The 24,688-nt window shown below is 43.6% G+C and overlaps 1 protein-coding gene across 3 annotated transcripts in view; it reads right to left on the bottom strand.

The window, feature by feature from the left end:
* The window catches only part of sez6b (seizure related 6 homolog b), a 950,260-nt gene that overhangs the window by 137,639 nt on the left and 787,933 nt on the right, over positions 1-24,688 (bottom strand). For all 3 annotated transcript variants that reach the window (XM_072242771.1, XM_072242770.1, XM_072242772.1), the window contains exons 8-9: positions 17,417-17,611; positions 5,165-5,303 (exon numbers count right to left, since the gene is read on the bottom strand). In XM_072242771.1, coding sequence (XP_072098872.1) covers positions 5,165-5,303; positions 17,417-17,611 — 334 coding nt within the window. The remainder of the gene's footprint in view (positions 1-5,164; positions 5,304-17,416; positions 17,612-24,688) is intronic.

Genomic DNA, 24,688 nt, shown 5'->3' with positions numbered 1-24,688 from the left:
AACTTGGGAGCCTTCTCTCCGAAGTCCGGCGCCGATGCCACTACGCCACCAGCCGGCCAATAAGAGTGAATTTTATTTTGCATTTCAGAACTATCTGTGAATGTGGTCATCTGTGAATTCATTAAGGGCAAAGCTCAATTACCTGAACGCCTGTAACACCAGGATTGCCTATACTGAAATGCAAAGCATTGTGCAGACCACATCACATTGATGGCGCCACTGTTACCATATTCATTTTTAGGGCATCCCTGGGATTTTAAATTGATACTGGGCAGAAACTATTGGCCATAGATGAGAGCTTGGATCTGACTTTCAAATTTGGCTTTGGATAGGAGAGTTTAAAGGTTAAAAGTGTTTTGAGGTGATTCTCCAGAGAGAGGGGGAAAGGATAGAGGAGGCTGGATTAAGACACAGACTCTTGTTGGAGGATATGTGGGAATGTAGCCGGGAGGAAGGGTGATCAATGGATGAGGGGACATCAGTGGGGGTTGGAGCAGATACAGATGACAGGACAGGAATGGAAGAGGGACAGAAGAGGAGGGGACAGAGGAAGGGGTGTGGCCAGAGAAGAGAACAGAGTAAAAGACAACCACAGGAATGGAGGAGAGTAAGAACAAATATCTTAAAGGTCAGCTTCCCATAAGAAGTGGAAGTTGGTGAGAAACCCATAAACACAGGAGGTTGTGCAGATGCCGGAAACCTTGAGCAACACACACACAATACTGGACGAGCTCAGCAAGTTAGGTGGCATTTATGGAGGGGAATAAACAGTCGATATTTTGGACTGAGACCCTTCATGAGTACAGGAAAGGAAGGGTGCAAAAGTCAGAATGAAAGGTGGGGGAGGGAAGTTGTTTCAGAGTTGTGGGTTTTTGAGCAGATGGGAACATAGGCTTTGGCATGCCTGATGAGCTATAACTGAAGACTGAGTTATGATCAGAATGGAAATGTTGAACAAGGTCAGGACTTGATACGTGGATAAAACAAAAAAAGTCTTTCTGATTGCCCCAAGCTTCTGCACTTCTGTATCAAGCCTGAAGCACTTTCTGTCTCTTGCCTTTCTCTTCCTTTAAGCTCTTTAAACCCTACTTCCTTGATCAAATTTTTGATCTACTGACTCAGCATGGAATATTATTTGAAAACTGTTATTGTTGTTTGAGGCATTCAATTACATTAAAGGCCCAAGGGAAAAAAAATTGTTACACATGTGATTTTGCAGACGCTGGAAATCTAGAGCAACACAAACAAAATGCTGGAGGAAGTCAGCACATTAGGTAGCATCTGTGGAGGGGAGTGACGGATCTCAGCCTGAAATGATGACTGTTCAATTCCTTTCATACATGCTGCCTGACCTGCTGAGTTCCTCCAGCGTCTTGTGTGTGTTGCATAGACAGATAATGGCAAAAAGATTGAAATTGATGGCCTTTCATGGGTTAATATGCATAACTACTTTCAAGTCGGATTTCTTTTTCTTCTTTGAACATGTGCAGCTTCCCCACTTGAAAGAGATTGAATGTATCTACCCAAAGTTTTTTAACTGGATTCCACTCAATGACCAAACAACTTTTCCTTTTTCCTCCTTTTATTTTTCGCAAGTGTGGCAGTTTGATAGTTCCATTAGTTCCATCAACCATTAGCTAATTAGCCATTAGATATTAGTCATTATTCATTAGTCATTAGACATTAGTCACCAGTCACTAGTCACTAGGTGAAAAAGCTGGCTACCTCTGGATGCAGTGTTTGAAAATACATCGTGACATTGTTTGGCTAATTCTGGTGAAAGTTTGCTGAAGAACTCCTCTTGATTCTCCGTATATTTCTTCCTGCCTTTATCTTCCTCTGGACCAAATCTTCTCTTTTTCTGACCTGTGCTGCTTTTCTTTATTTCAGCATTGGGGCACAGATAGTAATGATGCTCAGGAGTGTGCTCATCCTTGCAGTCTTGGTTTTTACACAGATAGGCAGGTTTGCAGTATGAACTGTCATCATGAACCTCGAGACACCTCTTGCATGCCCCCAACTTTCTTACTGCAGCCTTTTTCTCTGGTAGCTTTAGCGCTTGAAACCGTTTGCAAAAGTAGGGCTTCCTTTTCTGCTTTCCATCACTGCAGACTGCACACCCTGCATGGTCGTCGCCTGACTCGGTAGACTTGGTTCTGGCATGTCTTGGCTCAGCCCTGGTTTCTCTTCGACTTGGCTCTTCATCCCTTAGTTGCTCGAACTGCTCATATATGCTCTCTTGCCCTTTGAGGAATTCCAAGAGACTGTCAAACTGATTATCTGGTGACACAGCATTTTTCCTGTCAGCGACATAGACCAGCCATTCCTTTTTGAGAGTTTCTGGAAGTTTACTTTCAATTGATCTTGTCACCAGCGGATTTTTGATAGCACCCATGTCTTCAAGTTCACTCAAGTCTTGAAGTGCCTTCTCCACAGCTTGAATTAATTCCACTATTTTCCGTGACTGATGACTTCTGACAGCTGGCATTTTCTGTAACTCTTCCACTATTTCAATAGGACAGCATGTTTGATTTCCATAGCGGTTTTCTGGAACACAGAAGATGTCATCTGCAGTTTTATAAGTAGTGAGGCGAAGGTCTCTTCTGATTTTGTCGTCAAGACTGTCCAGTAGTTGAACCTTTTTCGCCTCTCTTGAACTGGGCAGCTCTCCCTGCCTCTGGAGCTCTTCTCAGTCCTTTCTCCACCTGTGAAAATCACGTTTGTTGCCAGTAAACTTTAGGAGTTGTACTCCAGGGAGTGTGAAGCGCAGAATCAAATATCACTGTGATGATTGTACGCTCTAGTATCAATTATTTGGTGACAATAAGGTATAAAGTAAATTAAAGTAAAGGATGTGGAAGCATCAGAAAGGGTACAGAGGAGATTTACCGGGATGCTGCCTGGTTTAGAAAGTATGCATTATGATCTGAGACTAAGGGAGCTGGAGCTTTACTCTTTGGAGAGAAGGAGGATGAGAGGAGACATGATAGAGGTGTACAAGATAATAAGAGGAATAGATAGAGTGGATAGCCAGCGCCTCTTCCCCAGGGCACCACTGCTCAATACAAGAGGACATGGCTTTAAGGTAAGGGGTGGGAAGTTCAAGGGGGATATTAGAGGAAGGTTTTTTACTCAGAGAGTGGTTGGTGCGTGGAATACACTGCCTGAGTCAGTGGTGGAGGCAGATACACTAGTGAAGTTTAAGAGGCTACTAGACAGGTATATGGAGGAATTTAAGGTGGGGGGTTATATGGGAGGCAGGGTTTAAGGGTCGGCACAACATTGTGGGTCGAAGGGCCTGTACTGTGCTGTACTATTCTATGTTCTATGCTCTATAGAGTATAAAGTATAAACTTGGGGAGGGCCGTCGGTTTCAATCTGATGGCTGGCGTGGGAAAATTGGAGGAAAAGCCCAACGCCGTCAGGGTTAGTCTTTCAGCATCCTCCTTTCTCCTTGCCTGCATGAAGTGGGACTTCTTGGAAACCAACATGGGGACATGGGGTTCGAGCCCCTTTAGATGACTCTGAAGGTCCTTCTGATCCCCTGGCGGGATCCATCGTGCACCTCCTTCGCTATCTTTACCAGTCCTTGCAAGTATTTAAGCATGAAGTCATACTCCACCTGGTTGCCATCGGGGTGTGCAGCAGCGACGTTTTCACATTCATCCTCTGCTGCTTGTAGTGCTGTGAGCAATTCAACATTTCCAAAGTTGGTCCAAAGAGTCCCCTGGATTAAGCTTCTGACCCCCTTTAGTTTCAACTGACGGTCATTTGCCGTCTTTGCCCGGTCGGCTTTTTGCTGTTCAGTTAACACAGCTACTTCCTCTGTGTTCAGCTCCACCTCCAGCTCTACAATGAATCCGGCCGCCACATCATCACTGGCTTCCGTGGCTTTCTCGGCTTCTGTTGTGAGTTTATTGAAACTGACTTGAGCTCCTCTTCAGACATGTCTTCATAGGTCCTGCTAATCTGTTGACCAGACGAGAAAATAATCTTTTTGCTGTTGTTCTCTCTACCTTGAGATTTCCTAATAGCTTGATCAGCCATGTTTGATTTCCTCTGCAGGCTGTTCACAGGCGAGAAGGTAAGTACAACCTTTTAATGATGCTTTGATATTGTTTTATCTTAACTTGATTTTCTTCCTTTTTCAGGATTCCAGGTTATTGCTCCTGCTGTTCCAGCACAAAGCTCCCAGATTTCTGTTTCCTGGTCCTCCAGTTTCCCGGTCAACCAGTTTCTTCACCGTCAAGTCGGATTTCTTTTTCTTCTTTGAACATGTGCAGCTTCCCCACTTGAAAGAGATTGAATGTGTCTACCCAAGGCTTTTTAACTGGATTCCAATCAATGACCAAACAACTTTTCCTTTTTCCTCCTTTTATATTTTGCAAGTGCGGCAGTTTGATAGTTCCATCAGCCATTAGCCATTAGCCATTAGATATTAGTCATTAGACGTTAGACATTAGTCATTAGTGATTAGACATTAGTCGCTAGGCACTAGTCACTAGGTGAAAAAACTGGCTACCTCTCCTGACTTTGTGGGCGGATTCCGACCTGCACCTCTCCGCTCCCTAGCAGACCATTATGTTTTCAAACTGGACGACCCTTCCTGAAGGTTCCCGAGCTCTTCTTAAACCTTGCGCCATTTCCCAGAAGCGCCTGCACGTGATGATCCCCATGACGCGAAGCTAGCGCTAACCCAAAACGCAGTGACAGCAGTGCTCTTTTCCATGAAACAGTCCCTAAAGTTATTTAAAGTTCAGCATCTTACCACAGGTTCCATCGCTGCTCCCGGACTGCCGCTGTGATGCTGCTGGGTCCCCCCAATGTTCTGGGCAGAAGCAGCACGTCAGGCAGTGGGTTCCATCTGGTCTATCAGTGGATTCTTGCTACTACTTTTAAATTTTATTTTCTCTTGCCTCTAGGTCCCAATACTTTCTAGAAACTCTAGTTTGACTTGACAACTACAGTCCAAACATTCTCTTATACCATCTTTGCAATTAGTATCTTGCACTCTCAAATCCTAAAACCACCTTTGCAATTATAATCTTGCAACCCTGCGGAATTAACTTTTCATCGGCTCCCCAGCTAATAAGCCCAAGTTTCTACTTGCAAATTATTTAAAGTTCCTAGAGTGCACTGCACACATTGGTTATTTTTCACTTACACTTGGAGGTCCAGCATGATCCGCTTGTCTTCCTCCACGTGAATCCCCCAGATGCAGTCCTGACCCTTGTCGTAGGCTTCTGGCCAATTGGGAGATAGCACGACTCCAGAGGAGTCTGTAATCTCCCCACTGCAGACCGCTGTAACAAAACACACACTGTCAGTATCTTCTAGCTGCTGCTGTTAGAACACCGAGACAATACAGACCCTTTCAACAGCTCAGGATCATCAGGCAGCTCTCCAACTATTTTCTACCTTCTTTGAAATTACTTTAATCCCTTCACTGTTTCAAATGGCTTTCCGTGAGAAAGTTTATAATCACTTACACATTTTAAAAATAGATTTGCCTGTGGTTTTGTTCAGCTTCAAGAGCTTTTTCTTGTCTTTGATCTAATGGAGGGGACAATCCTTAACAGAAAGACAACTGGAGGTATCTCGGCACCTGTCACTGGCATGAAACACGCGGTTGATTATCAGTGGAGGGTTGTACTCAGACCATGTGTTCACTTCCAATGCAGCCATTAGAACAGAATGCGTGAGGGAAGGTGGGTTGGATGGTGGGGTTGATGGAGGAAACAGGTAAAAGGGCTTGGAAGGCCAACATTATGTACATCTCACACGTGTTAATGCTTTTGAATAATGATTGATTGTTCCCCTGTCAGCTTTGATGGTAGCGTAGTTGTTAGCACAACGCTTTCTAGTACAAGCGACCCGGGGTTCAATTCCCGCCACTGCCTGTAAGGAGATTGTATGTTTCTCTCCGTGACCGCGTGGATTTCAGTTTCCTCCCACAGTCCAAAGCGGTACTGGTTGGTAGGTTAAGTGCTCATTGTAAATTGTCCCCCAATTAGGCTAGGATTAAATTAACGGGTTTGGTGTGAGGCCTACTCCATGTTGTATCTCAATAAAGAAATAATTAACACTCTATGCTGAATTTAAATCAGTAGAACGTAAATAAAAGTGATCGTAGGTGAGGTCACAAGGATTGTGTTGGATCTTAATGAGTTATTAATGAGGTTTCCTGGGGAAATGTGCACAGGAGGTGGAGCTGAACCTGAGAAATGAACGGCCCTACTAACTGGAGGATACAGAGGTAGGAACTGTGCGAATATTGTGCGGAGAATACCATGAAGTAGCCATAAATTTGATGGTAAATAGTTCCATAGCTCTGAGTTAAAGAGAAGTAAGTCTTCCATATTTCCTCATGACAACAAAGAAGTTCATCATCTCCTAGAGTCTATGTCATTTTTCAAAGCAATCCATTCCCTTGACACCTTTCTCTCTAACTTGTTCTCCCTGTTGGTTTTGCTACACCTGTGATATCTCTCACTTCACGTGGTGAAGAAGCCTTCATTCCGGACTGTTTTCCTGTGGTAGGTTTGACAGGGGTGTTGAGGTTGATGTTCTTCATAGACCTAGTTATGACCAGTTCCCATCTTGTGCGAAGTGGAGAGAAGGGTCCGACACCTTCCTTTTCACTAAATTCCCTCTTGCAGAGCACTGTTTAGTCACAAATAGGAGAGAAGCTGCAGATGCTGGAAATCCGAGCCACACTCACAAAATGCTGGAGGAACTCAGCAGGGTGGGCAGTATCTAGGAAAAGAGTACAGCCGACGTTCCTGGCCAGAACCCTTTGGTGGGACTATTTAGTGTGTGCTATTGTATTACTATTCAATGGGCCACCATGGTTCCAGTACTCTCCCGCAACACAATAGCTTTCATCATTAGCACTTATTTTTGTTAGCAATGAAAATTATTACAGAACCTATTAGGTTTTGAATTTACACCACACGGAGATTAAAATTCACAGCCAAGTGCCTCAGTTAAAAGGAATTTAATGTGTTGTTAAGTGCTTGTATGCTAATCATTGCATAATTTCAGTTGACCCTAACCCATTGCGATTTAATAGCATAGCTTCATTTATAGTTTCTTTTCCCCAGCAAAGGCTTCTTCTATCTCACGTGCACTGTGTTACTTTAGATTTGACACTCCATCATGGTGCTACCAGCTAGTTCGTAGATCTACATATTACTCTCATTGAGTGAATAAAAGTTACTACATGCTCAAGCTCCACTCTTAAGCAATGTTCAGAAACTGACAGAAATAGGTTATAGTGTAATGACTTGCTCGAAGGTTAGAAAGCTCTCCAGTTAAATAATTATTTGTTTAGGGTAGTATCTGTTGAGCAGCGATTTACTGGTGCCACAAGACAATGAAAGATGTATTCACTTGCCTGTGGCAGACAGTCATAACACCAATGAAAATTCTAAAAAAGCAGAATGCTGGAAGTCTGAAACAAAGCTAGAATATTTCAGCAGTGCAAGCTTCAGAAAGGTCAACAAACCTTTTGTCATAACTAGAGAGAGAAAAAACACGTTAGATTTAAAGCAACAGACACAAAAATGCTGGAGGAACTCAGCAGGTCAGGCAGCACTTATGGAAATCAACAAATAGTTGACATTCCGGGGTGAGACTCTTCTTCAGGACTGAAAAGGAAGGGGGAAGATGCCAGAATAAAAAAGGGAGGGGAAGGAGGATAGGTAGAAAGCGATGGGTGAGGCTAGGTGGGTGGAGAGATAAAGGGCTGGAGAAGAAGGAATCTGATCACAGAGGAGAGTGGACCATAGGAGAAAGGTTAGGAGGAAGGGACTCAGGGAGAGGTGATAGACTGGTTAGAAGAGGTAAGAGGCCAGAGTGTGGAATAGAAGAAGAGGGGACTGGGCAGAATTTTTTTTTACCGGAAAGAGATATCGATATTAATGCCATCAGGTGGGAGGCTACCCAGACAAAATATATGGTGTTGTTCCTACAGCCTGAGTGTGGCCTCATCTTGGTACAATTGGAGGCCATGAACCAACAAGTTGGAACGTGAATGGGAATTGGAATTTGGCGGATGGAGCGGAGATGCTTGATGAGGCAGTCCCCTGATTTACGATGGTCTCACGAATATTGAGGAGGCCACATTGGGAGCACCAGATACAATAGATGACAGATTCGCAGGTGAGGTGTTGTTTCGTCTAGAAGGATTGCTTGAGGTTATGAGTACAGGTGAAGGAGGAGACAAATGGGCAGGTGTAGCACTTAGCCTTTTGCAAGGATAAGTGCCAGGGTGGGGGAAGGGGAGATTAGTGGGTAGGGATGAATGGACAAGAGAATCACGGAGGGAGTGATCCCTGTGGAAAGCGGAGGGGGAGGGGGAGGTAAAGATATGTTTAATGGTAGGATCTGTCTGGAGGTGGTGGAGGTTGTGGAGGATGACGTGTTGAATGCAGAGGCTCATGGGGTGGTTGGTAAGGACAAGAGGAACTCTATCACTGTTAAGGCAGTGGGATGATGGGGTGAGTGCGGATGTTTGGGAAATGGAGGAGATGCGGGTGAGGGCAGCATCAATGCTGGAGGAAGGGCAACCCTGTTCTCTGAAGAAGAAGGACATCTCTGGTGCTTTGGGAAGGAAAGCTACATCCTTAGAACAGATGCAGCAGAGACGAAGGACCTGAGAAAAGGGAATAGCATCTTTACAGGAGACAGGGTAGGAAGAGGTATAGTCAAGATAACCATGGGAATCAGTAGGCTTATAAAAGATGTTGGTTGATGGTCTGTCTGCAGAGATGGAGACAGAGAGATTGAGGAAGTGGAGGGAGGTGTTTGAGTGGACCAAGTGAATTTAAGGGCAGGGTTGGAGTTAGAGGCAAAGCTGATGAAATTGATGAGGTCATCATGAGTGCATGAAGCAGCACCAATGCAGTTATCAATGCAGTGGAGGAAGAGTTGGAGGGCATTACTGGGGAAGGCTTGGAACATGGACTGTTCTACACAGCCAACAAAGACACAGTTAGATTTAAATTTCACAAAGGGGTGAGGATAATTGGAATCTCTCTTTAGGGTGAGGTGAGGGTTGCCATGGACACAAGCTGCAGATGAAATTATCAGGTTCATAAAATCATTGAAATCAGTTAGAGAAAAGAACTTGAACAAAGGGATATTGAAGTTGTGAAATGAGGGCAGCTGGAGAGAAAGAAATAAAAGTTGCAAAGTTCAGAGCTGTTGGGAAAGTCCAACAGGTTAGGCTGTGCTAATGGGGAGATAGATCTGAGGCAATGTTACTGATGGATAACCTGCAACAGAACTGGCCAGCTATAATACAAGCAGGCCTCTCAAAGTCCAACCCCATGTTCCTGCTGTGAGAGGTGGGAACAGGTAAGGCTGTAGTGAAGTTGAAATGGCCAATCTCCTGTACAGGGGATGCAATGGATTGCAGAAGCATTGATGAACTCTGACCATACCATCAATCTCAGAGGACAATGGAGACAGGAAGTCAGCGATGGACTAGGCTCCACTGGGAGATAAGGACCCAAGTAAGTATGTAAGTATAATACAAATAGACAATGTGAAATGCCACAATAGGAACAGAAAATTCTGGCAATACTCAACAGGTCAGGCTGCATCTGAAGGAAGAGAAACCGAGTAAACGTTTCAGGTCAAAGACCCTGTTTATCTTCCCTTGGATACAGCCTGACCTGCTGAGCATTTCCAGTATTTTTTTTTCTTATTTTAGATTTCCAGCATTTTGCAGTTTTACTTTGATTGTCACCATGTGAAACACAGCTCCCTCCTACACAACTCGTTACACTCTTTTCCTTAAGCGATCTCAAGGGTCAAACATGTCTTGCCTCTGCTCCAGTTCCATGGATCCTGAGTGGGTGATAAGTCTCATGCAGAATCTGTAGGCTCTACCACAGATAAATGGTGCATGGTATTGTGGGTAGCAGGCTGGATAGGTTGGGATGTCATCTGGTCCATCACGGTCTATGCATTATCTCTACTCTTTCAATGAGGTGCTTGGGCCAGCCAAAGGCCAGTTTTGCCATGAGTCCCTTAGGACATTATTGGTGCCAGGCTCAAAAGCTCAAACAATCTGTAACAATTGCGACTGCATTGGAGAGGGTGCAGAGGAGATTCCCCAAGGTGTTGCCTGGTTTGGAGCATTTTGATGCAGAAAAGAGATTGAATTGGCTGGATTTGTTTCCCCTGGAGTGACTTGATGGAAGTATGTACAATTTGGAGGGGAAAGATAGGAGAGGTATTAAGCATAATTTTATCCCCATTTGTGGTCTATAAAACAAGAGGGCAGAGGTTTAAGGTGAGAGGTAGGAGGTTTAGAAAAGTTCTGGGGGAATGGTTGGAGTCTGAAATACACTGCTGAAAAAGAGGTGGAGACAGATACCCTCATGAGATTTATGCACCTAGACACGTACTTGAATCACCAAAGTCATGGACTTATTGTGGGTTAATGGGATTTATAAATCAGAATAACAGATGACATTGACGTAGTGTGCTAATGGTCCTATTTCTGTGACTCTTTGACTTTATAACATTTTGGACTGAATTGGGTTGGTTTATCATTGCCACATGTTCACAGCTCTCTGCAATGTACTGTGGTCTTGGTCAGAGCAGTTGCCATATCAAACTGTGATGCACTTGGACAGGATGCTTTCTATGGTTTCTCTGCAAAAATTGGTAAGGGTCAACAGGGACATGCTGAATTTCCTCAGCCTTCTGAGGAAATACAAAGAAGGTACAGCCTACCCATAAAATCATTCAGCAGTTATGGAACTTTCGGTTTCTTCTACTGAAGTTTGAATCCTAAGATTAGAGTCAACATCTATTAATATTGTACTAAGGAAAATAAACAGATCTCTCTTCTAACAGATAACATAAGTTGAGGGTAGAAGCTTTGACAGAGGCCATACTATTAAAATGCAATGGGCTGGGAGTCAAAATTATGCAGATTAATGTACAAATCTTCAACTATATATTAAGTTTTTTTTAGCAGAAGGTTCCCCTCTTGGTTTTCATTTTCATGTGGTGCAGATTGAAAGTCTAATAAGTTCTGCAACTATTTGCAATAAAGGGCATAAATTACAAATTGCAATACTTATCTTTGGGCCATGGAATCACTGCTTTCATTTTCAGCTGAAAAGAATCTCTCATGCATTTGAACAATGTATTAAAATGTATATCAGGGAAACGGACGCCTTTTTGTCATCTAATTCAGCCTGGGGCCTACTGTGCAAGAAACAGTGGCATAAGGGATCAACTTATAAATAAAGTGACATGGGTTTTTAATTCTCATGTTCCATTTTCCCTTGCAGGGCAGCACAGTCACATAGCCATGGAAGCTGCTGCCTTTTGGCTCCATCGACCTGGATTTGCTCCTGATCTCATTTCCCCCTGTGAACTCACGGATTTTCGCTGCATGCTTCAGCTTCCTCTCACATCCATAACACATGCTGGTTTGTAGGTTGATTGGCGACTGAAACTTACCACTTGTGTGCGTTGGTGGTAGAAGATGAGGGAGGGAGGGAACGTCGACTCAGACCATGAGAGGCCTGCGCCGGGTATTTCCATGCCTTACAAGGCGCAGATTGGAAGTCTGTGTGGGGCGCCACTCCTCGCACAGACTAGAGCAATGTGTGGTTAAGTGCCTTGCTCAAGGACACAAACACACTGCCACAGCTGAGGCTCGAGCTAGCGACCTTGAGGTAACTAGGCATCTGTTAGTCTTGCGAGACCATGGATCTGTGCCTGGAAAGTCTTCACTCTCCAGGGCGCAGGCCTGGGCAAGGTTGTATGGAAGACCTGCAGTTGCCCATGCTGCAAGTTTCCCCTCTCCACGACACCGATGTTACCCAAAGGAAGGGCAAGGGCCAATACAGCTTGGCACCAGTGTCGTCATAGAGCACTGTGTGGTTAAGTGCCTTGCTCAAGGACACAACACGCTGCCTCGGCTGGGGCTCAAACTCACGACCTTCAGGTAACTAGACCAATGCCTTAACCACTTGGCCACATGCCCAACACAAACGAGAATGAAGGATGAATTAGTTACAGGGAAAAAAAATCCCGGAATGAGTGGGCGACTGAAATAGTCCTATATGTTACATTGAACTATAAAGTATGGGGAAGTCCTAGAATAAGGACATAATTATGTGTTGCTGCTGACACCCTCCAGGCTGGGAATAGCAGCACTGAGATTATTGGGGAAAGATCTCTTCAGGTATTTCTGCCCCTTTCTCATAGTACAGCACAGGAACATGATGTAGTGCCAAACTAATTAAACTAGTAGTTAAATGTCCAACTAAATGAATCCCTTCTGCCTACACAATGTCCATATTCCTCCATTCTCTGCACATTCATGTGTCTATCTAAGAGCCTCTCAAATGCCTGTCTGATCTGCATCCATCACCACCCCAGGCAGTATACTCTCGGCACCCATCACTGTCTGAGTAAGAAAACTTGCCCTGCACACCTCTTTTGAATTGCCACCTTGACTGTATACACTCCAGTATTAGACATTCTGGCCCTGGGAGAAAGATACCAGCTGTCTATCTACGCCTCCCATAATCTTGGATGTCCCACCAGCCTCTGCCGTCCCAGAGAAAACAACCCAAGTGTATCTAACTTCTCCTTACAGCACATGCCCTCTAATCCAGGCAGCATCCTGGTAGACCTCAAATGCACCCTCTCCAAAGCCTTGATATTCTTCTATAATGGAGTGACCATAGCTGAATGCAATACTTCTGATGCAGTCTAACTGTAGTTTTATGAAGCTGAAACATAACTTCCTGACTCTAGAACACTGTGCTTCCCTTGATTAATAGAGGCAAACATGCCATACTCATTCTTTATGACCTGATCAACTTGTACAGCCATTTTCAGGGAGCTTTGCACTTGGACCTTAACATCTTTCTGTACATCAATACTGCTAAGGGCCCTGTGGATAACAGTTAAATATTCCTTTACAATTGATCTCACAAAGTGCAATACCTCATAATTGTCTGGGTTAAACTCCTTTTGCCATTTCTCTTCTTCCTTCACATCTTCGAACTGGTTTTAGTCCTGTTGACTGGTAATCTCCCCAAGCAACCAAAAAGATCTAATTGGAAAGAACAGCTTCTCTCTTGTTAACCACAAATAATCTCCTACTGTTGCCAGAAATCTAAAATAGGAGAAAAGGCAGTATCTGATCCTCTGTCCACTGACACTGTCTGATCCATTGGGACTTTCTACAAATTTCTATTTTTATATCAGTTCCTTTATTTCCATGCTGGCTCTTTATTCCTCGGACCATAGGAGAACGAGGGGTGACCGGTGGACAGTCATAGTCTTTTCCCCCAGGTAGATGAGTCCAAAACTGGAGGTCATAGATACAAGAAGAGAGGAGAATGTTTAAAAAGGGACCTGAGAGATAACTTCTTCACATAGAGGGAAACAAGTACCTGGAACGAACAGTCAGAAGAAATGGTTGATACAGGTACAATTGAAACAATTAAGAGGCACTTGGATAGGTACATGCTCCAAGAAGACCACAACTTTGTTGTGGTTTGGAGCCTTGCACGCCTCAATGACCCAGAGAGCTATGTTGGCTGGAGTCAGGGCTTTATGCTTTGGCTCTTGGTAGAGTCACTCATTAGGTTAGATTAGATTATGAGGACACTCAGTCCTCGTTTATTGTCATTTAGAAATGCATGCATTAAAAAATGATACAATGTTCCTCCAGAATGATATCACAGGAAAACACAGAACAAATCAAGACTAAAACTAACAAAACCACATAATTATAACATATAGTTACAACAGTGCAAAACAATACCATAATTTGATAAAGAGCAGACCATGGGCACGGTAAAAAAGAAGTCTCAAAGTCCCGATAGACTCATCATCTCATGCAGGTGGCAGAAGGGAGAAACTCTCCCTGCCATGAACCTCCAAGCGCTGCCAACTTGCCGATGCAGCACCATTGGAAGCACCTGACTGCAGCGGACTCTGAGTCCGTCCGAAAACTTCGAGCCTCCGACCAGCCCCTCCGACATAGCCTCTCCGAGCACCATCCACGCTTCGACCCCGCCCCGGCCGCCAAGCGACAAGCAAAGCCGAGAACTCGGGGCCTTCTCCTCCAGAGAGTCTGGACCACACAGTAGCAGCAGCAGCGAAGCAGGCATTTCAGAGGTTTCACCAGATGATAGATACAGAACCAACAATGAAGAATCTGAGTGCAACAGTATTCCTGGGTCTCCACCCGGGACTTGCATGACTCACAGTGGTGAAAACTGTGAGGCGGCTACTGACATGATGAGTGAAGCTCTGAACAACACCAGAGATGGAGGACCTAAATTGTTCCCCCAAATGCCAGTGGCATAATGGGCAGTAAGTAAGGATAGATACATGAGGATTCTGGTTTAGGAGATTATGGGCTAAGCTTAGGCATCTTGGACCAGCAGAGAGGATGCTGTGGTCAGCATGGAGCAGATGGGCCAAATTAGCCATTTCCATGCTGAGTTACTCTATGAATCTAATCTACTAATTCTAGGCCATCGCACCCTCTGTGTAAAGAACTCATATTGGGGTGATTATTTGTCCTGTCTACTGAAGAGTCAAGCAGTCAAATAAAACGGAAACAGGCTCTTTGGCCCACATTGTCCTGGCCAGCAATTAGTTATTGTCTGGGATTTCAGTTCAATGGTTCAACACAGTTCAAGCGATGAAATATAACCTAAGACAGTGACTTTGTTGTGAATGTCTCATTAACGAATGAAGATGATACTGTACTTTGTCTAGACCAACACTCCCAGTACTAAAACTCTATTTACACCCAGTCCGCTCATGGCTGTCTGGTGGAATACATTATTTGTTTGTCCAACACTAGTCTCCTGTAACAGGCGCTTTAGTCTGAGTTCTGTCAGGGCAAGAGATTATCAGGTGGACCAAGGAAAGGATTTAAGGATGTTGTCAGTGTCTCCTGGAATAATTCCCCACTCATCCCTGGGAACCCTCGGCTCTTGACTGCTCTGTGTATAGAAGGAGCAGTTGGCATTGAGAACCTCAGGCCCAAACATTGCGAAAGGCAGAAGGAGAGAACACAGGGATTCTATATCTATTATTACTTGCAATGATCGCAGATAAACCTCTTGACCCTCCCTTTGTCTGTGAAAATTTTATTATCTATCTTTTGCTTTGGGTGAAATGGCATACGGATCACTGCATTTATGAATAATCTGCTCATAAGAATTATATCAGCTTTTCTAATCAACAAGACTGCATTTATATTAAAAATAGGTGTTGAGTGAAAATGCTGAGAATCAGCAATTCCTTTAACCAACAGTAATGTCTATGAGGTTCATTCCCACTGCTAGGCTCTGACAAGAAAGTCCCTGAGGTGGCAATCAGTCTTGCTTAAGTCAAAACATAATGGTCCAGAAACTTGGTATGTGTGTGGATTTGGGAGAAATTTAAATAAAATTGAAGGTCTTGTTGCTACAGGCTTAATTGGTTACCCTTCAGGCAACAGGTTTCCTACTTGTAATGAGTATGCAATTTGTACCCATCAGCTACGAAGAGATAATCAGAGCTAACATTCCCTGCTAGAATTTGCATGTAGTGTACTATGCCAACGTCCTATCTTGCTGTTGGAATTATTTCAGCTGTTGGTCTGTGTAGCACCCTTTGTCCCCCACTATAAACTTCGTTTATAAGCATCCTTTTACAATGGTGGCCAATGAGACATCTTCTATTCAGAGGTCACTGTTAAACTGCAGGACACATCACCCGATTTATACACAAGTTCCCAGAAACAAAAAAGTAATAATGACCATATAAACAACAGGAATTCTGCAGATGCTGGAAATTCAAGCAACACACATCAAAGTTGCTGGTGAACGCAGCAGGCCAGGTAGCATCTGTAGGAAGAGGTGCAGTCGACGTTTCAGGCCGAGACCCTTCGTCAGGACTAACTGAAGGAAGAGTGAGTAAGGGATTTGAAAGTTGGAGGGGGAGGGGGAGATCCAAAATGATAGGAGAAGACAGGAGGGGGAGGGTTAGAGCCAAGAGCTGGACAGGTGATAGGCAAAAGGGGATACGAGAGGATCATGGGACAGGAGGTCCGGGAAGAAAGACAAGGGGGGGGGGACCCAGAGGATGGGCAAGAGGTATATTCAGAGGGACAGAGGGAGAAAAAGGAGAGTGAGAGAAAGAATGTGTGCATAAAAATGAGTAGCAGATGGGGTACGAGGGGGAGGTGGGAACATCTACGCTCTGTCCGCCAGAGAAAGCAGGATCTCCCAGTGGCCACACATTTTAATTCCACATCCCATTCCCATTCTGACATGTCCATCCACGGCCTCCTCTACTGTAAAGATGAAGCCACACTCAGGTTGGAGGAACAACATCTTATATTCCGTCTGGGTAGCCTCCAACCTGATGGCATGAACATCGACTTCTCTAACTTCCGCTAAGGCCCCACCTCCCCCTCGTACCCCATCTGCTACTCATTTTTATGCACACATTCTTTCTCTCACTCTCCTTTTTCTCCCTCTGTTCCTCTGAATATACCTCTTGCCCATCCTCTGGGTCCCCCCCCCCTTGTCTTTCTTCCCCGACCTCCTGTCCCATGATCCTCTCGTATCCCCTTTTGCCTATCACCTGTCCAGTTCTTGGCTCCATCCCTCCCCCTCCTGTCTTCTCCTATCAGTTTGGATCTCTCCCTCCCCCTCCAACTTTCAAACCCCTTACTCACTCTTCCTTCAGTTAGTCCTGACGAAGGGTCTCGGCCTGAAACGTCGACTGCACCTCTTCCTACAGATGCTACCTGGCCTGCTGCGTTCACCAGCAACTTTAATGACCATATAACTTGCTTCAAGACTCAAAGTAAATCTATTATCAGTAACTTGAGATTCACTTTCTTGCAGGGATTTACAGGAAAAATAAGGAAATACAGTAGGTTCTATGAAAAACCATACGTAAGTACAGACTGACAAACTACCAATGTGCAAAAGACGACAAACTGTGCAAATAAAAGAAAACACAATGAGAACTTGAGTTGTAGAGTCCTTGAAAGGGAGTCTGCAGGTTCTAGGATCAATTCAGAGCTGTGGTGAGTGAAGTTATGCATGCTGGTTCAGGAGCCTGATGGATGTAAGGTAATAACTGTTCCTGAACCTAGTGGTGTGGGACCCAAGGCTTCTGTATCACATCGCTGTCAGTGACAATGATGAGGGATAAATATTGGCTGGATTACAAAGGATTACTCCCCTGCCCACTTTGAAATAATGCTGTGGAACCTTTTGCACCAGAGAGAACAATCCTAGTTTGTTGTTTCATCTCTTGTCGTAGCACTCGCTCAATACTGATATCAGTCTAGATAATTTAAACACTGATATCTCGAGGCTCGGTGACAGTGGATAAATTGGCTTGGTCGTACCTCTGCAGGCTGGCTCAGTCTCATTCCACTGTGGGTCCCGGATATCCACGCACTCAATGATCACTGACCCCTGTTCCAGGGTATATCCAGGGTCACAGGAAAACTCAGCCACAGTTCCGACCTGGTACGTTGTATCACCCGTTGTGAAGTTTCCGTACTTAATGAAGGGTTCATAGCAATGTCCCTGTTCAAAGGCTGAAACAGAGAGAAAGAAATACAACTAAAGAAGAGCAAAAACACAGAGAAGTTATGGATTATACATAAGCATTCAGAGTTGCAATGGCTTCACTTACACCTAGAGACCTTACAATAGGAAATGTCATCAGAAATATGTCACATGAAGTAAGTGTGACATGAATAGTAGGCACACAGGAGACAGGTATTTACAGGTCTCTGACTGTTTTGGCTTTAACCAATGACGATGCCATCCAAAGCCGGTTTGGAGAATCAATCTATATTTTACCAGAGTAAAATGTCACTGGCAATGAATGTCAACCACAGAAAAGTTAGGCTGTTGAAGTTGTAGCTCATCGATTTTTGCTGCATTAAAACTCAACTGCTTGTGTTTCTGAAAAGATGGATAGATTAGTAAAAAGTCACTTGAAGCTGTGGTAAGGTGACTTACACCCAGAACTAGGCCATGGATCCTGACTAGTTTTGAAAGGGACTTCTCTCATTTCAATCTGTTAGATACATGGATTATGACCAAAGAAAAAATGGCTCGAGTCGCTTGGCACTTTAATGCAATGGCGTTTAATGGGTGTGTCAAAAATCAAACTTAGAGAAATTAGCAAAAATAGTGAAAAGAAAAATACCTATATTTACAAACTGTTTTCTACAAGAAAACACAATAATATCTCCATACTTATTCTTGTCCAGTGTGAACTCCTGGCAACCCCTAACTCTCCCTCAAACTGAGAACAATGATCTCCTTTTTATTCACCACAAGGATATACCACCCCAAAGCTAAGTTAAGACTACATATGAATTAGAATATGATTCACCCAATGTAGTTACAATCACATTACAAAATAAACAGAAATAATTACCTTAAATACAGTATACAGACAACATATAGGCACTTGCACATCCCCATTACTAGAGAAATGGAATATTCTGCCATATATGGCGAGAATGGTACCATAAAGCCAACCCAAGTCTGGTTTAGGACCTGGCAGTGAAACAACAGAACATTCAACACAATCATGCACTTACAGTTAAGTACAAATTAAGAATAAAATTAAACTAAACTTTGGTGTCTGACTCTGAATCTATGTAGCAATGCAGAGGGGAAAAGGTGGGTTAATTATGAGAATATACCGGGGAAGACATTGAAGTGCGAACACACCCTGCAACGACAGCTGAATGACAAGACAATGTTTGTGTGTGAGTGAATGTGTGTGTGTAAAGGGTGCGTTTACTGAGTGCTCTCTGGCACATAGTGCAACTTTCCTGTGAAGTGGTCATAGAAAGGCAACAGGCCATAAATGCCAGTAGGGCCCCCTGTAATATATTAAGCCTGCTATGAAGGAAGAGGGAGAGAGACTGCAGGGAAGTGGAAGAAACAATGATCCAGAACGCCAAAATTCACTGAAAGGAAGAATGATGTCCAGGTAGGTTTGCCTGATATACATCAGGAGGGAGGTCCATGAACCGGGAGGAGGATGGGTGTTGTTGGAATGGGAGGAGGTGGGCAGGAATGCCATTTGAGCCTGGCGGAAGGGGGCTAGGCTTGCCCCCAGCAGGAGTGAGAACCTGGCTAAAAGCTAAGGACGAGAGAGTTCACCTGCATGGGGGAAGTAGTGAAGAACCTAGCAAGTGCAGTGGCCCTTGCAGTTTTGGGGTGATCACCCTCATCCTGAAGAGCAGAAAGTCATTTCTAGAGCATGGACTATACAGAATCTAAAAAAAATCACCAATTTCTGGAAATTTGAAATAAAACAGAAAATTCTGGAAGAATTCGACTACAGAGATGCTGCACCTGTTCTATTGCTTCTTCCTTTCTCATTGTCCTGGGGTCACAAACAGGCATTCCAGGTGAGTCAGCGACTCAGTCACACCTCGTTCAGTCTGGAGTATTGCAGTTCCCAACGTGGTCACCTCTACTCTGCTCAAACCAAATACAGACTGGGCGGCTACAGTGTAAATTAACTGCGGTCAGTCTGCAGGAGTGACCCCAGCATCCTTTTCTCCGCCACTTATATAAAAACAATGCCGGCTTGGGGAACAACTCTTCATCTGCTGTCTGGGGATATTGCAACTGTCATGTAACTTGCTTTCTGTGTATGAGAATTGGCATTTGTAATATCGGCTCAGCTTTCTCTCTCCGTGACCTTATTACAGATTTGCACAACTTTTCATAACTATTTTTGTGCACTCTTTAGCAGCTCAATTAACCCAAAAATCAGATGAACTTTGCAACTTGCCCCCATGACATCCCTGATCTCTCTCTTTCAGAAGTACTCCTTATGTCCTCTCTATCCCTCCCACCTTCTCTGCAAAGTAAAAAAACAAGACTTCTTTTTCTCTCTTCTTCAGTTCTGGTGAGTTATCTTTGAACTGAAACTTTATCTTCATCACTCTCTCGACAGATGCTGAGTGCTTGCTGTTTTATTTTTGTCAGAATCAGAGTCAAGTTTAATATCACCGGTATATGTTGTGAAACTTGTTGTCTTTGTGGTAGCAGTACAAAGCAATATATAATAACAGAAAAAAATGTGTGAGCTACTGCAATTTTACGTATTAAATAGTTAAATTAAATACATAGTGCAAATATAGAAATTAAAAAGTAGTGAGGATACATTCATGGATCCAATGTCCATTCGGAAATCAGAAACCAGATGGGAAGAAATTGTTCCTGAATCATTGGGTGTGTGCCTTCAGGCTTCTGCACCTCCTTTCTGGTGGTAGCAATGAGAACAAGGCATGACCTGGGTGACGAGGGTCCTGAATGAAAGATGCTGCCTTTTTGAGGCACCACTCCTTGAAGATGTTCTGGATATTATGGAGGCTAGTGCCATGATATTTTCTGGAATCTGCGTTTTCTCTTTGCTTTTCAGAGGTACATGTTGAAAATGTTTATTTTTAGTAACTAATAAAGTGACTGCAGAGTGTACAGCAGAGAAACTGATCCTTTGGCCCAGCTTGTCCGTGCTAACCAAACTGCAGTTTCACTAGTCAATCATTAACGACAACAGTCATTATCCTTATGATTTGGACAATAGCGGGCACCCTCATACCGTCTGTGCTACTGCATAGGAGCTTTGGTTTCTGCTTATCGATGTACTTGCATTGTCTTTCCTTTGCGGGATTCAGGATAGGCCCCCCCCAAATCCCCGCTCCTCTTTAGCATCACTCTGAGAGGGAGCTTGACTGGAGGGAGGTTGAAAGGTGGGAATAATGATAATGACTAAAGTAGGGAACAAAGTGGAAGGCTACAGATCAATTAGTGCCAAATGGGATGAATAGAAGTAGGTGCTTAATGGTTCACATGTCCTGAGGCACTGGGTGGAGGAATCTGAGGCTACGTCCACACGAGACCGGATAATTTTGAAAACGCCGGTTTCACATAAAAACGATAGGCGTCCACACCAGGCGCTTTTGAAAATACCTCCGTCCACATTAAAACGGGTATTTGGGCGAATCTCCTCCTACTGGGCGTGTGCAGGACACATCTACAGAAAACAAGCGAAGAGGAAACGGTGTACTTGGTGCGCGTTTGTCCAGTTACAGACTAGAAAAACTTAAAAGGAAGTTGCCAAGCAACAGACAGCCATTGGCTCTTGCGCAGGAGGACTTAACACTAAAGGAACAAATACTGGAGCGTATGGAGACAACCGACAGGGAGTGCACAGACAGTATGACCCAGCTGATGACAAACATTGAAAAATAGACTAACTGTTGCAGAAGGATTTGCAATGATGAGCAATATGACGGCTCCCCCCCAGTACTTTTCACTGCCACAATACCAGCCTCACAGCCACTACAATAGCTACACATATGGACACACAGACTCCCGGGTGGCCCACCAACATCTTCCTCACTCCCACAGAGGGGTCACCCTGGAAACATTTACTACAGCCATAGTCTCTTCATCAATGAAAGGGACGACAGGTTTTTTAAAACCTCCGGTTACCACATACTGTACACACTACAATGCCCAACCGGCGTTTTCAGATTTAAACACTCCGGAGAGAGTTTTAGAAATCTCCGTTTTCAGGGGAGGAAAACACTGTTTCAGTGTGGACAGAGGGTCAAAACGAAAAGAAAAAGCTTCGGTTACGGATTTATCCAGTCTAGTGTGGACGTAGCCTGAGAGTGCAGTGGGGAAGTGAAGGCCCATTCTCTTCGAGTCTGTGAGAGAGTGAGAGAGTGACAGAGTGACAGAGTTAGAAAGTGAGAGTGAGAGTGAGAGAGAGTGAGAGAGAGTGAGAGTGAGGGAGAGTGAGAGAGAGTGAGAGAGAGAGAAAGAGGAAAAGAGGTTGTTTTTGCTGTGTTGTTTTGTTGCTTGTTGAGTTTTGTATTTTTTGTGCTCTGAATTGTTCTGTTGAACATTGTGGGCTGAATTTGGGCCAGAATGTGTGGTAACATTAGTGGGTTGACTCCAGCACATCCTTAAGTTGTGTTGGTTGTAATTGCAAATGCCGCATTTCACTGTTCCTTTCCGAGCCCTGTGGCGCATCAGGCAGTAACCTTGCTGTCTCTTTAGCATTTCTGTCTGTTTTTTTATGAAGCTGAGTTGCCAGCTCGATGCTCAACCCAGCATGAATGGAAAACGAGCCGGCCAGATTCAAACCCGGGACCGCGTGCCTCGAAGTCCAGTGCGGATGCCACTGTATCACCGGCCATCTAAGGTTATGATGTATACACGATAAGTAAATCTGAATCTGTTTCTGCATGCATTATGTCTCTGGTATTCTCAACACAAGCTGGCTTTCTAAAGTGAACTACAGTACTCACTCATACATTTCAATATATAGTACAGCCTCTGATATAAGACATTGTACAGTGTGCCATCCTATATTCAGGTTTCAATATTGCAATATTCAAGTTTGAGTGCTTGATACATGAATACTAGTCCTAGTGAAATGACTAGTGTATTGGCAACATTTACAGGAAACTTCACAGCTCCTTCTGCTGTGACTGACTGCATATGCATCACATTAGAAATAACTCTAACATTGAGCTAAAAGAAAACTGTTATCTCGACCCCATCATATTGGCATTTGTGGCATTAGCTTTGCACAAATTGGCTTCTATGTTCTTGACAACACGTAATGCACCCTCAGAGTAATTTTTTTTTTGGATTTAAAGCACTCTAGAACCTACAGAGGGGATGAAAGATGCTACATTAACGAGAAACAGGTTACTGTTTTTACCTCCAACAAAGCAGCTCGATGTTATCAGGGTGCCATTAAATTTTATGCAGCACATTTTGAGGCCATTGAAATTCTCAACGTATACTCCTTGACAAACTCTTAATTGTGGACTTGCTTCAGTGATCTGAACTTTATAGCTAATGAAGTTGTAATTCAGATGGGTTGCAAACATAAACTATGCAACTGTAAGAGTCATTGAAAAGATTAAATAGCTGGAAGGGAATTGAAGATGTAGCGAGATCATATTTGTCATTGCAAACTAATATATACCCAAAGAGATTTAAGGGAACACATTTACATCACTACCATCACAAAGGTTTCATGGACATATAATTTTCTATTTCTGGAGAATGACTGCTCTATTTCTTTTAATTGATTAATTTATGATACCATGAGCCAGTTGGCTCCCTTTGTGAACCTCAAAGAGCAGCCTCCAACATCTATTGCCTGGGGTACTACCAGAGATTCTGAACTCTTTAATCAAGATTCTTTCAAAAATATTGATAGCTCCTGGATTGTACTGTGCTATTTTCACTGACCTTCAAGGGTTTTATTGCAGCAGGTGGCAAAATATGCTCTTTGTTCCCTTCGGTGAATCCATTTTTATCTCCATCACGGGAATGGACTGGCATCTCAAAACCTCACAGGTAACTCTCTCCCCAAGGGGAAAAATACAGTCATATTCCACCAATGAGCTGAACAGCAGAGCCTAGAGGTAATTCCTCAAACCATTGACAGCAGCGAGAAAAAAAACATCTTTACGAATATTCCTGCCTTAAGCAAGTGTGAGGAAACCATTCTTAATATTGCTTTTCAGATCATTTCTATTACTTTCCAGAGGTCCTGCGCTCTTAGAGATTTCTTAGCTCAGAGGTGTCAGTTTTAACCATTAGCAGCGAAAGCTGGTTCTCCTGTTCATGACAATCTGGAATATTTGTACAACAGTTGCTGACTTTTTTGTTGTGGTGCTTTTGCTTAATTTAAATTTCAGTATGCATTCTTTGCAGGCATTCACTGAGAAATTTAATTTCCATAGTTTATTTCTAATCAGGCCTCAGAACTGGACCAACTGAAATGAAATCCTAAAATTAAATGGGCTTGAAACTCTCATTTAAATGAAATTTGTTGTTTATGTTCACTAATGATTCACTAGTGAAACTGCAGTTGGTTAGCATGGAGAATTTAGGCCAAAGGGTCATTTTCTGTGCTGTACACTCTGTGGTCACTTTATTAGGTATGCCTGCTTGTTAATGCCAATATCTAATCAGCCAATCATGTGGCAGCAACTCAATGCATAAAAGCATGCAGACATGGTCAAGAGGTTCAGTTGTTGTTCAGACCAAACATCAGAATGGGGAAGAAATGTTGATCTAAATGACTTTGACTGTGAATGGTCGTTGGTGCCAGACTGGGTGGTTTGAGTACCTCAGAAACTGCTGATCTCCTGGGATTTTCATGCACACCAGTCTTCAGAGTTTATAGAGAATGAGGTGAGAAACAAAAAACAATCCAGTGAGTGGCATTTCTGTGAGCTAAAATGCCTTGTTAATGAGAGAGGTCAGAGGAGAATGGCCAAACTGTTTCAAGCTGACAGGAAGGTGACAGTAACTCAAATAACCACACGTTACAAGAGTGGAGTGGAGAAGAGCATCTCTAAAAGCACAACTTGCCAAACTTAGAATTGGACGGGGCTACAGCGCAGAAGACCACACTGGGTTCTGCTCCTGTTCCTAATAAAGTGGCCACTGAATGTAGATCTTAAAGGTATAAGCACACTTAATAAAGACTAAACAAACCTGCAAGAATTCAAAGGTACGACAAACAAAATACATCCAATGAGCGGCAGTTCTGTCGGCAAAAATGCCTTCTTAATGAAAGGGGCTAGAGGAAAATG

The sequence above is a fragment of the Mobula birostris genome, chromosome 25 (assembly GCF_030028105.1).
Source record: "Mobula birostris isolate sMobBir1 chromosome 25, sMobBir1.hap1, whole genome shotgun sequence".
NCBI lineage: Eukaryota > Metazoa > Chordata > Chondrichthyes > Myliobatiformes > Myliobatidae > Mobula > Mobula birostris.
This window is presented reverse-complemented; position numbering and strand designations above follow the sequence as displayed.